This window comes from Lonchura striata, chromosome 7 (assembly GCF_050655825.1).
Source record: "Lonchura striata isolate lonStrDom1 chromosome 7, ASM5065582v1, whole genome shotgun sequence".
Taxonomy (NCBI): domain Eukaryota; kingdom Metazoa; phylum Chordata; class Aves; order Passeriformes; family Estrildidae; genus Lonchura; species Lonchura striata.
Genome location: NC_140709.1, coordinates 10,437,453 through 10,451,715, shown reverse-complemented (window position 1 = coordinate 10,451,715; position 14,263 = coordinate 10,437,453). Strand labels below are relative to the sequence as shown.

At 40.7% G+C, this 14,263-nt stretch overlaps 1 protein-coding gene across 4 annotated transcripts in view; it reads right to left on the bottom strand.

The window, feature by feature from the left end:
* The window catches only part of MYLK (myosin light chain kinase), a 195,598-nt gene extending 181,566 nt beyond the window's left edge, over positions 1–14,032 (bottom strand). For 2 of the 4 annotated variants that reach the window (XM_085584907.1, XM_021526064.3), the window contains exon 1: positions 13,770–13,989. Coding sequence is in view for 1 of the 4 variants with exons in the window: in XM_021526062.4 (XP_021381737.3) it covers positions 13,770–13,932 (163 nt within the window). In the remaining 3 variants the exon portion in view is untranslated. Of the gene's footprint in view, positions 1–13,769 lie in introns of all 4 variants that reach the window. The other 2 variants (XM_021526062.4, XM_085584908.1) reach the window with 2 other exon arrangements.
* Between the last annotated feature and the right edge of the window lie 231 nt (positions 14,033–14,263).

Genomic DNA, 14,263 nt, shown 5'->3' with positions numbered 1-14,263 from the left:
AGTACCAGATGCTAAAGTTATCTCAGAGACATACCAAAACCCAGGGGCTGGAAACTGAAGCTGCAGAAATCTAAAGCTGAAAATGCTTTTCTTCTACAATATGAGGAAAGCAAACAACTCAGGAGGAAAAAATAGTAATACAAAAAAAAAAAAGATGTTACGTGAGATTCTGGTCTCCTTTCTCAAATGAGAAAAAAATCTCCACATGACTTTCTGAGAGATCTGTTTTAACAACACCATTGATTATGGTACAAGATGAATTAAATGACACACACTTTTGAAAAGCAGCAGAGTAAAAGCAGAAGCACAGTAAATCCTGAGATTAAAGTAACAAATATATCACAAATATCCAGTTTTATCAGTTCAGTACAGTTCCTCATTAGAAAAATTATATATATATCTATCTGCCTACCTATCTGTAGATATATCACTGCACTAGAAGTAAGCAGCTGTTCACCATCTTGGACAAAACTCTTTAGAGGCAGTGACAAGGCTTTCTGCAGTATTTGCACAGTAAGCTGGTATAACATAGCTCCCAGTTAACTGCTGCACTATGGAACTCCAGCATACAAAAGGGAGCAGGCAAACCTTGTTCTGAGTTAACCAGAGCTATTCAAAATAACAGTATCAAATTCTGATACTGGACCTAAACTCAGGTTTTGTTTTCACAACTTGAGATTCAATATTTGTGAGACAGTTCAAAACTTTTAATTTATCTAGTAAGCTTTTGTTGTTGTTGTTGTTGTAACTTTGCAGAGTAGTTTTCCTACAAACCACATTCAGTTGATCTCATTTGAAGAAGAAAGAAAGTAACTGTCATCTGGAAGGGGCAAGGTACAGGGAATCCATGTAATAAGTAAAAAGGGTTAATTTTTCAGGCTACAAACTCCCAAAAGTTGCTAGTAGTAGCTTCATGTCTGTTTTATGAGCACCTCAAAGTCTCCTTGATCAGCACACAGAGTAGAACAGACATGGATAATAAGTAGTCAGATTTGAAAGAAATTATTATTTTGGCTTGCCACTTAACTAAGTACATGTTTCTGAGCTAATTAATCCAGTTGAACCAACAGAACTAATATTAAATTTCAAGTATGGAAGAAAAAGAATTGCACAGTGGAGATTCATAGTGAATTAGGCTAAAAAATTCACCCCCAAAAAATTCTCCTGTGAGCTCCAGAAATTCTGTATGTCAAGCATGCAGTTTAAAGGAAAGAGCTTAAATATTTGATAATACCTAAACACTCTCATTGGTCCATTTACATTTCTAAGCAACTTTTTGGTCGTTTTTTGGTTTTTTTGTTTGTTTGGTTTTGGTACATTAAGCTAAATCTAGGCTAAACCTGCATTAAAGGTAATGCAAGTATGTTCACTCACATGTTTTATTCAGTAACCTCCTAAACTGATTTTAGTTAGACTAAGACAACTTTGCATTCAGACATAAAAACAGAAGATTAATCTTTCTTTTCTTTTTTCAGGCTTTAGAGAAGTCAAACTCCTTTCTCTCTGGTACTGCTTTGTAAAGAGTTTTGAAACCTAGTGATGAAAGTATTAAGGACTATGCATTTGACCACACCACTCATGAAACATTCTAGTAGAGATCCTGCAAATAATCCAAATTAAGGAATGCATCATGAAGTTAAAATATTATTTGAAAGCAATGAACTATTATCCTGCTGAAATTATTGATACCTAAAGATCACACAAGTGAAGTCTGGCTGCAGTAGCTATATAAACCTACCAATCCAACAGCAAAGTAGAAGATGGTCTCTAGATGACAATGAAAATCCTTCTGAAGCCTAGCAGTGAGAACAATGCCACAGCTAAAGCCCTCCACAGAAGTCAAGGACCACAAAAGATCCTGACAGCCACAGAAATTTCACTTGATAAGAAATCACTCAAGAGAATGGGTTAGTCAGATACAGCACTGTAAAAAGTCTTCTGTATCATGAAGATCAGTAAGATCAGTTCCTCTCCATGAAAGACAACTGTTTCAGTTAATATAATTTCCCTTGCATGTGTCACAATGAAATGATGAGGCACAGGTTTTCACCACAGATGTTATTTCAGTCAGCTTTGATGAAGAAATTGCTCTGGACAATTTCACTTTTTTTTTTTTTTCCAGTAACTATAGAAATATAGAACTCTAATTCATTATTTAGCTCATCATGGGATGGGGAACTCCTGCAATTCATCAGTAAAGTCATCACCCAGAGACAGCATATACATTTCCAAGAGCTTTCTGGTCCTGGAAGAAATGTAGTAGGCTTGAATCCAAAAGTTTCAATAAAGCATAGACACATAGCTAGATTTGAAGCAAGATTTGTCCAGCACTCATGGGTTAAGTAAAAGCTCAAACAGATGAACTCTGCAAATTTAGGTGTTTCCATTTACAGAATGCAAGGCATTCTGCAATTAGCAGGGGACAAGGTGTGACTTAGTGGTAAATAGAAAAATTAAAAAACCACAGACACTTTAATCCTGTGGTCAGGGCAAAGAGAAGACAGTACCTACATTTACTCACCTACCTAGTTTTTTGATTAATATTAGCTTCAACTAGCCAAGCACTATTAATCAGCAATAATTTGTTTGCATATTCTGTTTCAATGCTGGATTGCATCTGTACAAGCAGCCCTTCAAAGTGCAACTGTAGAGAGTAAACACCTGTACTTCTCCTTCAAATGTGTACACATGCTTTATGGAATAAGGAAAATCCTCCAGTAATTGCACAGGAATGAATATAAACACACTTGAGCTCTTGTAAACATATCCACAGAGACTTCTCATATAACCACAGACTGCTCTCCTTCAGGTTTTCTTTCATGTCTGCAGAACTGGAAAAGCAAGGCTATCTTCCTGTTGGATGTTTCAAGGGCATAGGTTTTGAATTTTATATATAATTTAGTTCAGGATTTCAGGAGTGCAAAGTTTTCATCACCACTGAACATACTGTATGCATGCAAAAGGTAATAACATATCCAGCTCCATTAGCACCACACAGATTCATACAGTTTGTGCCCTTCAGTTTTGATAGATGGCTTCCACAGAGTATTGCAATACTAACAGCTGCTAGTACACCATGAGGATGTTTAGAAATATTCAGTACTAGCCCCCGTGCAAAAGAAAGGGATGATATAATACAATTTTTCTAGATCCATATACAGCTCTCCAGTAGAAAAGAAACTTCTAAGTACAGGGACCATCCTAACCAGAGAAAACTATAAAGACTACTTGTTAAGTACGACAAAGAACAGCTCTGATGTAAGGGTCACCAAACAAAACCTATGTACAGTTATTTAATTTTAAGAAAGGGAATCATTTAAGGATGTGAAAAAAAGAAAAAAACACAGACATTCAAAAGGAGCACTTCAAAAAGCAGGAAGACTCAGGGAGAGTTAGGAGAGTATTGCAGGGCATAGGTCAGCTCTTAGAAAATGGATTGCTTAAGTAAAGACAGGGGAGCCCATAAAACATGGCAAGTAAAATGTAAGCAGGAAATTAAAAAGGCTAAAAGACAATCCAAAAATTGCCTGCAAACAAAGATCACTGTGCTAGTAAACAGCTCTTGAAATACATCAAGGACAGGAAACCAGCTAGGAAAAGCAGTCCAGCTGCTGGATGACAAAGGTGTATAAAGCACAGATGGGGATGATACAGTTGTAGCAGAGAATCTCAGTGAATTCTTTACATCAGCCTTTACTGATGAAATCTTTGGCGAGATTTCCACATCCAGTGCACCCTCTGTTGCAAATCTGGTAGAGGAACCAGACCAATCTGAAGTAAAATCAGGAAATACCAGACCAAACAAGGAAGCTAGATGTTAATAAAGCACTGAGACAAAACAATTTTCACACAAGTTCTGAAGAAAATCAAATAATTATTTAAGGACCACTAGCCAAGGTATGCAAGCCAGAGCTACAGAGAGTCTCTGTGCTTGAGAATCACAGATCCTGCCTGCATAACTTCCAGCTGCAGGAAGGGCTGTGTAGGGAACCTGGAAACCACAATCTGGCAAGTCTGAATTCATTGAAGGAGGAGAGTGAACATTAGAAAGAGTAGTGCTTCACAGGCTTTTTAAGATGGAGAGGAATCAGCAATGCAATTATTGGGATCAGTGCTGGGACTGTGCTACTCAGCATGTTTATCAATAACAAAATTAAATGATTGAGGAAAATGTTGGCAAGTAGGCTTTAGTGTAGTAGTTCCTCAAGGCAATATCAATTCTAAATATTCCTACTTGGAGTCCGAGCCATCCTTGCCAGTTCTCTGAAGCCCTTGGCTCAGTGTTTAATAGCAGTCAAAAAAAGCCAGCAACATCATTGGAATCCTCAGAAAAAGAGGAAGGCAGGACACTTCTGCCACTCCTCACAGCCTGAGCACTCCCACAGTACTTTAGTACTGTGATCTGCTCTCCACACACCAAGGAGGACATTACCAACTTGTCAAAAAGGGCAACCAGATGGAAACAGATACTAAAGAGGCTGGGGGTCCTCAGCTCAGAAATAAGGCATATGCAGTGGATATGACCAGGTATAACAAAAAACCCATGAGCTACTAAATGCCCAACAGTTGTTTGTCCAACCCTACAAAATAAGAACAAGGCAGTACTCACTGCAACCAACTCATTTAAATAGAAAAGACATTTGATCCAGCAGGTTACAAGCTTCTGGAATTTGCTGTCACGCAACACTCTGAAGGCAAAGGATGTTCATGGGTTCAAAAAGGGATTAAACAAACACTAGTCAACAGGTCCATAAATAGACACTTAAATGACTAAACAGGTACATATCCTCTAACATCCTTAACAGAAGATCTGTGGAAACTGGAGATGCCTGGAGAGAAATGGATCTCAAGAAACAGCTGTTGGAGGTTCTCCTGTTAACTTGTCAGACACAATACTGAGCTAACTGGAAGACTGAGGCATTTCTAAAGTTATTCATTTTTTAGGTCAACTTAACGTTGCACATATCACACTACTTCCTGAGGATAAGCAATGTTCCCAACAAAAGAGCAAGGTGATAGAAACAAACATATTCCTTACCCTTCATGACAGGGGTGAGAATGGGACAGGAACAACTAGGACACAACCAGCAAAGAAAATTAAATGAAATAATTTAGACCCGTTACAGGTACCAGAACTTCTCTTAGAACACCCTTCCCCTGAAAACACCTTAACACCTGTAGACACAGTACAGTAAGTAATTATTTTACCCACGCAATTTAATTTTTAATTCATCAAGCTTTCATTTTAGAAGCATTTTTTAAATTAATACCATCTTTGAAGGCAGTAAGTTATTTAAAGCTCTAAAAATGCAATCAGCAAGGCTGTATTTCCTGTCTTGTAAGTGAAATATAAGCTTGGAAAAAACAACAACAAAAAAAAAAAACACCTCACAAGAAATGTAATTACAGCAAGTTTGTTTTCAAGACAATAAATCCTTTGTTTTGATGTTCAATTTATTTCATTATCTTGTTATTCATACAGTTAAAAAAATATTTTAGTTTTTAAATCAAAAAAATTTAAATATTTATAGATAAATATTTAAAGGGAAAAAATTTCTATGCTACACAGATAAACTAGCCAAGTTTGACAAAGTTCTCTTGTTCCTGTCCATGACACCATCTGTCTCAAAACCTTACACTTGTAAGGAAACCAGCTAGAAAGGAACTAGCACTGGAAAGCTCAGCACAGAAATCACAACAGGCATGAACAGACATGAAACATCACGCATTTTTCTTCTCTGCAATTTAGTGAGTAGGCTTGTTACTACAGTCCCCTACTCGGATATCAATAGCCACACATTACTAATACAATATACCTGTATTATAGGTGATTATGCATATAACAAACCCACAGGATCCTACAGTGCTTATAAACTGATGAGCAAGTTCAAAGAAGGTTACCTCAGTTGTCCAGCAAAATACATTATAATATAAAATCAATGTAGCAACAAGTGCTAAAACTTATTTACACATTTATGCTTACTTTTGCCCTCTGAAACAAAGCAAAAAGTAGTAAAGCATTTGCAGTTAGAGGATCCTACATTAAGTTTAAGGTCAATAGTACACATGGAGAATGAAACAAGGCCCACACTATTTTACCTGGAGAGCTCTCTGAGCATGTCCAGCTGTCCTTGCTCGACATGCTCAGATAGTCCTTAACTTTTGTAAGTTAAGGACTTTTGCAAGTCCTTTAACTTTTGTAACCTCATTTTCTAGCTGTCACTGTGGTCCAGTCAGGAAGTGAGCCCCCACTTCTGCTCAGGCTGACCAGGGCCACATCAACATCCACAGCTATAGCTTGGAAATACCCTGGAAAAGGAATATAACTGAGCTCTGCACCAGGGAAGAACTAAATAGATTGAATGGGAACTCAACACTTTATTGTCATCTGAATTGAACTTGATAAAGGCACAGTTTCAGGTAAAGTGAAGGAGTAATGCTTCTGCTGACTGAGTTTAGAAGCATTTTAAGAAAACACCCATGAAACTGACTTTTACTCTGCACAGGATGGGATTATTCGATCAATAAGTACTGGCCATGTTTAGGCTGACTTACACACAACCTCAGCATTCCCCATCGGGTGCAGCACGGCCTTGGTCCCGCGGGCTGGGGCTGAGGGAAATGGCAGCGGGTGCTTCGAAGCCGGCATGCAGCACCACCCCTGCCTCCTCACCGTGAGGGGATTCCCTCCTGGATACCCACTGCCATCCCACAGACTCACCTTTAGGCACATCCCTGAGCAGGGCTGAGGGAGGGAATGCAAATCCTGCCCCTCCCTTGGGAATGCTGCAGCTCAAAACTTCCCAAACCCATGGCCTCTTCCATTCAAATGTGCTCGCTCTACTCACAGGCACAGACACTTTCGCAGCAACATGAAAAGCTGCTGTACTGCAAAGGAACAGGAAAATGAGTAGGAAGAAGAAAGGGAAATGTAGGAGAAAATAAAACAAACCTTCTTTCACCACTCCCCTGTCTGTGAGAAAGAGGCAGCCAGAATGCACAGACTCACAAGCCAAAATCTCTTCTTAAAAAACCTGCAGGATACATGCTCAGATATTTGCCTGCCTCTTTATATAGAGTTCAGTTAGCACTAAATGCCTCCAGCTGGTTTCAAGTTACAGCCAGGAGAAGTAGTACCATAAAATTCCTCATAGCCACCCAAACCATTACTCTTGTATTTTCTTCCATGTGGGGTCATCACTCCCCCTTTGGAAAGCTTAGAGGTATGATTCCACGGCAGGCCTCTTCAGAGAGGGCCTGACAATGCTGTATTATGAGGCTTGTTGTAACATCCTTTCAAAATTCTTAAGGTCCAGTGGTTTAGAGAAGAGGGTCTTTTGTGTCTGCTGTCAGTTCCAGGAAGCTCCTGTCACTGGCATGGAGACTGCATATGGAAAAGAGCTGCTAAATAGACCAGTTAAAAGAATATAGGCCCAGTTTTGCTCCCACGTCACCGAAAACCATGAATGCTGCAGCTCTGCTGAGGTCAGAGGAACTGCACTGCTGTGATGCTGGGGGGGACACCAGCTCTTGTTTCCAAGCCAGGGCTCCCTCTGCAATGCTCTCTCAGGCTCTGCCCAAGATACACCCCGAGGTCGCCAGGACCACAGTGTCAGCTCTGAACCAGCAGCCAGGGCTCCCCAGCCTAGCCCTCACCAGCTCTGCTGCAAACTGACACTGCACACAACAGAAGAGGTTTCTCACCTCCAAAACCAGGCTGGACTTGAACTAGTGATGCATCAGTAACGCTTTCAGACACGCAGCACCGACTTACTATCTTCTTCACCAAAGGAAAGGAAAGCTTATGATCCTAAAAGTCCTGAGGTAAATAACCTAAATAAAACAGGACATTCTTGACCAATTTCTCTTTCCTGCGTATTTTAAACACAGCTTGCTTGTTGCTTTTGGTTTGTAACTTTCCTTTTGATACAATCAACAGTGTAAGAACATAGTGTATGTCTGACCTGGACTTTGTGAGTGCTTCTTACACAACATGCCAGCACATACTTTATTCTTTTCACCCAGTCAGACTTAATCCTTGTCCAGGAGGGATGGTCAGTGTTTTGGTTCTTAGGGGTTTTTTTTTTAATTCTTTTTTTAAATGACATTGATTCCAATTACATGACATAAAACATGTGAACGAAAAAATCTTTTACTTCAGTATTTAACAAACTGCTTACACTATTATAAAGAATTAATGGAATTATATGTGTCTTCCATCAGGAGACAAGCAACTTCTTAATAGTCAATACTGCCAAAAATATTAAGTAACTACATGCATTTTATAATGGGGTATTAAAGCAGACATCCTGGCTACTATTTGCACTGCACATTCACATAGTAAGCTAAATTGTGACTGTTATTTAGAAGATGTGGAAAATCTCACAGCCCTATCTCACCTTGTTTGCCTATTGTTTTGCACCGGAAATGTTCATCAGTTTATAGAATTTAGAGAAAGAAACATCACCTTGAAATCAAGTGCAACAATGCCCTGCTCGGAATACAGAGCTGGGAGCTCTAGCTCCTCTGGTCCATGCTGCCTGCAAAACAAAGCTCTTAGAGGCCTCTGCAGCAAACAGGAAACTTGCAGTACTTCCAGACAGATAAGAAAAGCTAAAACTGGGATCCTTTCATTATTTGGAGTATCTCAGAGTGCCTGTGTCATACTGGGTACTACTGTGTCTCTCAAATCCTCTTTGTAAGAGCATTTGCAGCTTGGTCCTTGGTCTCCCCATTATTCACTCATCCTTTAACATTTTGCTGAGGTTAACAATCAGTATAGTGATTTTTGCTGCTTAGCAGTGGTTCCCACTGAAAGCTGGATTACATTGGTTTAAACAGTATATAAAAGGCCTCCGGGTGAAACTGCAGGCTTGGTGAACAGATTATCCTTCACTACACACTTCCAATGTCCTTTTTGGGTACATTTCTTTTGTTCAGCTATCATCCTGCCACTCTGCAAATACCTCCAATCACAGAATTGCTGAAGAATAACAGGAAAAAAAAAAAAAAGCAGTAAAATACTAACTCAGAATAATGATTTTAACCTGCTGTGCAATAATTAGAAATTAACTGCAGTGAGTGTGTAAACCAGCACATGCCATCACTCACTTTCCTCAGCCAGGATGTCTGTAGACTCTCAACAGTTTATCACATTGCACAAGAAGAAGTAGGAAGCGATACACGAGAGTGGCAAATAGAGCAAGCAATTTCTTCTCCCACAGGTTAGATCTTCTACTTTCACACAGAATGTGTGGTCTGTCTGAAACCTTTTCTGATGAAGAAAATAACTGAAAACATCCCTCTGTGACAATTCTGCATCCTGTGACACACTGGCTGCATCACAAGCCCTAAAAATGCCTTTGAGACCATGGAACCTATGCATACAAACCAGTACTTCAGTCTGAAGAATTAATATGCTGTCAGCTGGTCGTGTTTTTGGCAAGTGAGTGAATTTAATCCAATTACAGCAAAGGTGATGAGGTCAAGCTGACTCCCAGTAAAGAATCACCAGAAAGACTATCCTCAAAACAGAAGACACTACAGCTTTCTAGACATGCTGTAGTGAAGTTTAGCAATGCTCAGACTTGTTATAACAAAGGTAAGTGCCAAGAAATTGCTTCGTGCCAGCAAACAGAAGAGGAAAGGGATTCAGCAAGAACACACTTTGTAAAGCACACTGTAATCCTAAGCACTTAATTGCCTTTGGCAAGAACTGCATCCCATTGCTCTCTCAGAAGTCATTTTATCTGCAACTTGATGCTCACAGCTACAGGGATGAATGGAGTGGGGGAGGAGAAGGAGCTGGGGGAGCTAGTGAGAGAACTACAGTTACCAGTCTGTCTTTGATGAACTACCAAAGCAGAATATAAAAATTACTGGTATGTGCAAAGCCTGATCTGCATATCCGGTGACTCTCAGAGAACAAAATGAAACCAACTCTCCTCCAGGCCCTTTAAATCACCTTCAGAGGCAGACAAATTTGTTGTAGAGCTACACACCTGTGTTTGTACTTTAGCATTTACATATGTCTAGCCTCACTTTCAGTCATCCTCATGAGCCCATATAGGTCAGTGTGAATTTGGAGGTGTAGCCAAAGTTTGTTTCTTTTCCCTGCTTATAATGCAGCATTCACAAATATTTTACAATATGTTAACCCAAACTCATTGTTCTCATATAAATGGAAGACTTAAAAGTAAATAATGCACCAAAGCTCTTTAATTAAATAAGGAGTTTGGGGGAGGAGTTTCTGCAGACCCTTTTAAATCTTAAAGCCTGCCAACTGGATGAACAAAAGGTAGATTAGGCTCACATGATAAATCCCAGCAAACCTGAAAAGCCTTTGTTAATAAGTCACTAAGGGAATTTTTCCCCTAGAATTTCTGCTCACCAGAAGTGAGAGTTAAGATTATTCAAGCAGGTTTGGTTTCCAGCAGCATTAAATGCGTATATGCCTCATGGAGCTCTAATCTCCTCATTTCTATAGAGCTCAATTCTCCTTTCATTCCTACTGAAGCAACACCAGTTATTCCTAGCTTTTATAGAAGGAGCAGCTGCTGAAAGTTCAGAGGCAAAAAAAGTTTATGAAATTATTTAAGATTCCCACGAAAACTAAATTGCTATTCTATATCAGCTTTAATAGCAACAACAGGAATATAATGTATTTTCATTTCACTTTGGCATTTCTTTCATGTAGCAGGTTGCTAATGAGCCTTTTAAGTTTCCATTCATAAGTTAGTGTTCAGTAGCTTGTTCACAGAGCCAAATGACATGTTAGTCTGGTAATTAGTTTACTCTTCTGTCTGTAGAGAGGCTTAATGAAAACATTATTAGAGACAGACCTTGCTCTAGAACACTCCATAGACTCTCTTTTCTTATTGCTCAGAAAAGACACAGATTTCAGCAAAACCCACACTGTAAAAGACACAGATTTAAGTAAAATACAGACAATGTGGATGACATTTAAAGCTGTGTTAATTAAAAAAAAAACCTCCAGAGTCCATCCTACCTGGAACCACCTGGCTTCACTGATGAATCCTTTTCAGCACTATAGATTAATCATATCTTCTCTGCATCCAGTGCCAATGTAGCCCTAATGTACATATTTGAAGCATTCCCATCAGTGGGATGAAGGCAGCTGTACAAAACTTGCTAAGATCCTGTTTTGCGTAGTGGATGCCACAGGAAATGTTTGAAAAGTCTACTGCAACAGGTGCAGCAAGGTGTTTCTAGAGCCATGAGAGAAAGGATCACCTAACCTTCCATGGGAGGTCATAAAAAAACCAGAGTAATTTAGCATCAAAGAGAGAAGAGTGTGTAATCAGCAAAGGGAAGGAAAAAATTACCTTCCTTACTCCTAACTCATACCTGTGGAATAAAGTTTGGAAAAGCTATTGAGTACAGCTCTAAACACAGTGAAAGCAAACCACCACAGCATGTTTTATTATGTACTTGACAAGTTTATGAATGAAAGGAGATGAGTCTGTCTGCAAAACCAGGATCACTTCCAGCCCATGCTCAGACCTGCATTCAAACTACCCAGAAGAGTCCAACAACCACAGCCTGTGGCTACCAGTCCTCCAGAGTGTAACCAGAAACTTCAGCCATCTCCTTACATGGCTCTCAAATAGAGCTTCTGAGCACATTTTCTGGATTTAGACATCCAGAGCTTTAAGGCACAGCATTTGGAGCAGTCCTGAACTCTATTTACATCTGCATTTTGTTTTAGGAGGGTTCTGAAAGTAATTTGTAGCTGTTGGTTTATAGTGTTTCTAAGTACAGTGTATTTGGCCTGCGCAAGGATATTGGTATGGATTTTGATTGACTGTAAAAATCGGATCATCGCCCAGAGGAAGTCCTAATGAACTTAAAGGAGGAGCCAAGGAGAGCAGAGAACACAAAACAGACCAAAAACTGGTGAAAAATGATGCGTCTCTTACATTTACCCTAAGCCAATGGCAATATGTAATCTCAGTTTATTTCAGACTTTATAAATTCCCTTTCAGCATTATACAAGGAAACCAACAGAACTTCACTGAATTATTTCTTTCATTCTCCTTTGCACCATGCAGCAGGGCAACTAAAGACATGGACACATGCTTGCAACAGCAGAGTATCTGATTTATAACTTTCTTTGCAGTAGATCTTTTAAGACTTCCCTACAAGACCAATAAAAATGGGGTCAGTGCCATTAATTGGTGTGAGCCTCCCACGTTTGTATAAAATTCTAGTTGCAATGTTTGTTAAACCAGGCATTTCCTTTCTGCTCATGTCCATCTAAAAAGGTTAAATGCCAGTAACAGGTCACACACCAGCACAGGACATCCTGCCTATCATTCTAGTGCCTGGTCCTCTGGTAGCAAACATTCTCCTATTACAACCAACAAAATCACCCCTGTTACTTTTGGAGTTAAAATACTTTTCCTGTAGCATCCATTTGTAAAAGGCCAAGGATGGGTGTAACATTGTTATCATGTGCACTTTGTTACAACCTAGAGCACAGGGTGACCAGCTACAGAAAGAATAGTATCACTTGACGAAACAGAAAATAATGGATATGTGCCAGATGAAAATTAACTATTCGGTTATTAGTAAATATAATTTTGGTTTAAAAACAGAAGGCTCCTAAAATGCACTCCTAGAACCTAGTTCCAGAAACATCTCAGCAAACACAGAGTTGCACAGGAAGACACATATCATATTCTGCAAATAATAATGCAAGTCATTAGCAGAATAAAATAAAACAAAGATGTGCACAGGAAGTAGCAGGAGAAAGATAGCAGTTCTCTTAGGGATTTAAAATTAGAGAGAAATTACTATTTCTCTTTCAGCTCCGCTGACAGAAATGGCATTCCAGCACTCCACAAAGAGGTAGCATAATTTTGTAGAGTCTTAGTGGGGAAAACACCTTCTGCACGTCATGTAACTCCACACTTACACCTCCTTCCCCTCCAAATGCTTGGAAACCTCTTAGAAGAAGGGTGTAGAATCAGGTATTTGCACTTATCCTCTCATCCATTCCCTTTGCAGGGAGAATAATGCATCCTTTGAAACACTTTTGATTCCACTTACTGACTCTAGGAATATTCCTCTGGATTTACTCTGCAGAAGACAAGACTACAGCAAAAAGTATCTTTAAAGTGTAAGAAGAGGGAAGGATCCCCTGTCTTTTTATCCCTGGTCTCCAGCCCCTGCTACTCTGCCATGCCACTCCTTTCCAGCCTGAGTGCAGGGAGCAGTGCCAGGCCAGAGTCCAGATGTGCACACACAGGAAAGAGGATTAAAAGGCAAAGAATCCCCAAAAACATATTGCTCCATAGCGTGAAGGCAGCCTGCAGAGAAGTGATTTTGCCACCTCTGCCAAGTTAATGATTTTAAACATTCATCTCCTTCCCCCATCCTCATGCAGGATGTTTAAGTAGTGTCACCAGGATTTATCCTTCTCTGAGACTAAGCATGTTGTGCAACATGATACAAATTACTTTAAGAACAGCAGAAGTTCTCAAAGTTAAAATAAAAGTTCCAGTACATACATTTTGTTTGAAACACAGAAACATTAAAGATGTAGCTGTGTAGCGAAGGAATGTTGCTACATGTGCCTCCACATATGCATCTCTATATTTGAAAGGCTCAGGAGGCCAAGAGAGAGCCAAAGAGATTATCCTTACAGCCGAGCCTATAAATGCTTCATCTTAGAAATCCTTTGCTACCTGCCAGCAGAGAACAATAAAACTGTAAAAAATCATACATAAAAGATGACAAGTACTTACTACCAGGTTTGCTTGCTCTGGGATTAACGCACTCCGGGAGGGGAGCCGTGGGTGAACCCTCCTCCCTGCCGGAGCCCAGCTGACGCTGTCGCCGGGGAAGGGACGGGAGCTGGGCTGAGAGACCCGCAGGAATCCCGCGGCTCCGGTGCTCCAAGCCCGGCATGTGCCCGCAGCCCGCGCCGCTGGCTGGCTCGCTGCAGCGCCGCTACCTCGTCTCTCCGGAGAAGCAGGTTTCCCTCTTCTCCTCCTCCTTCTCCGCCTCCTTCACCTCCCCCCGCGGAGGATGCCGCGGTACCCCCCACCCGCGCCCGCCCACGGGCTTCCCCCCGCGCCCCGGGGCGCAGCCGGCAGGGAGAGCCCCGCGGCCGCGGGAGCGCTGCCGGAGCCGCCTCGCCCCGAGCTGCCCAGCCCTGGATCTGCGGCTCCAGCCCACCTGCCCTCGGCCGGGCCGGGCCGGGCTGGGCTGCAGCGGGGGAAGCGCGGAGCCCGCGGGG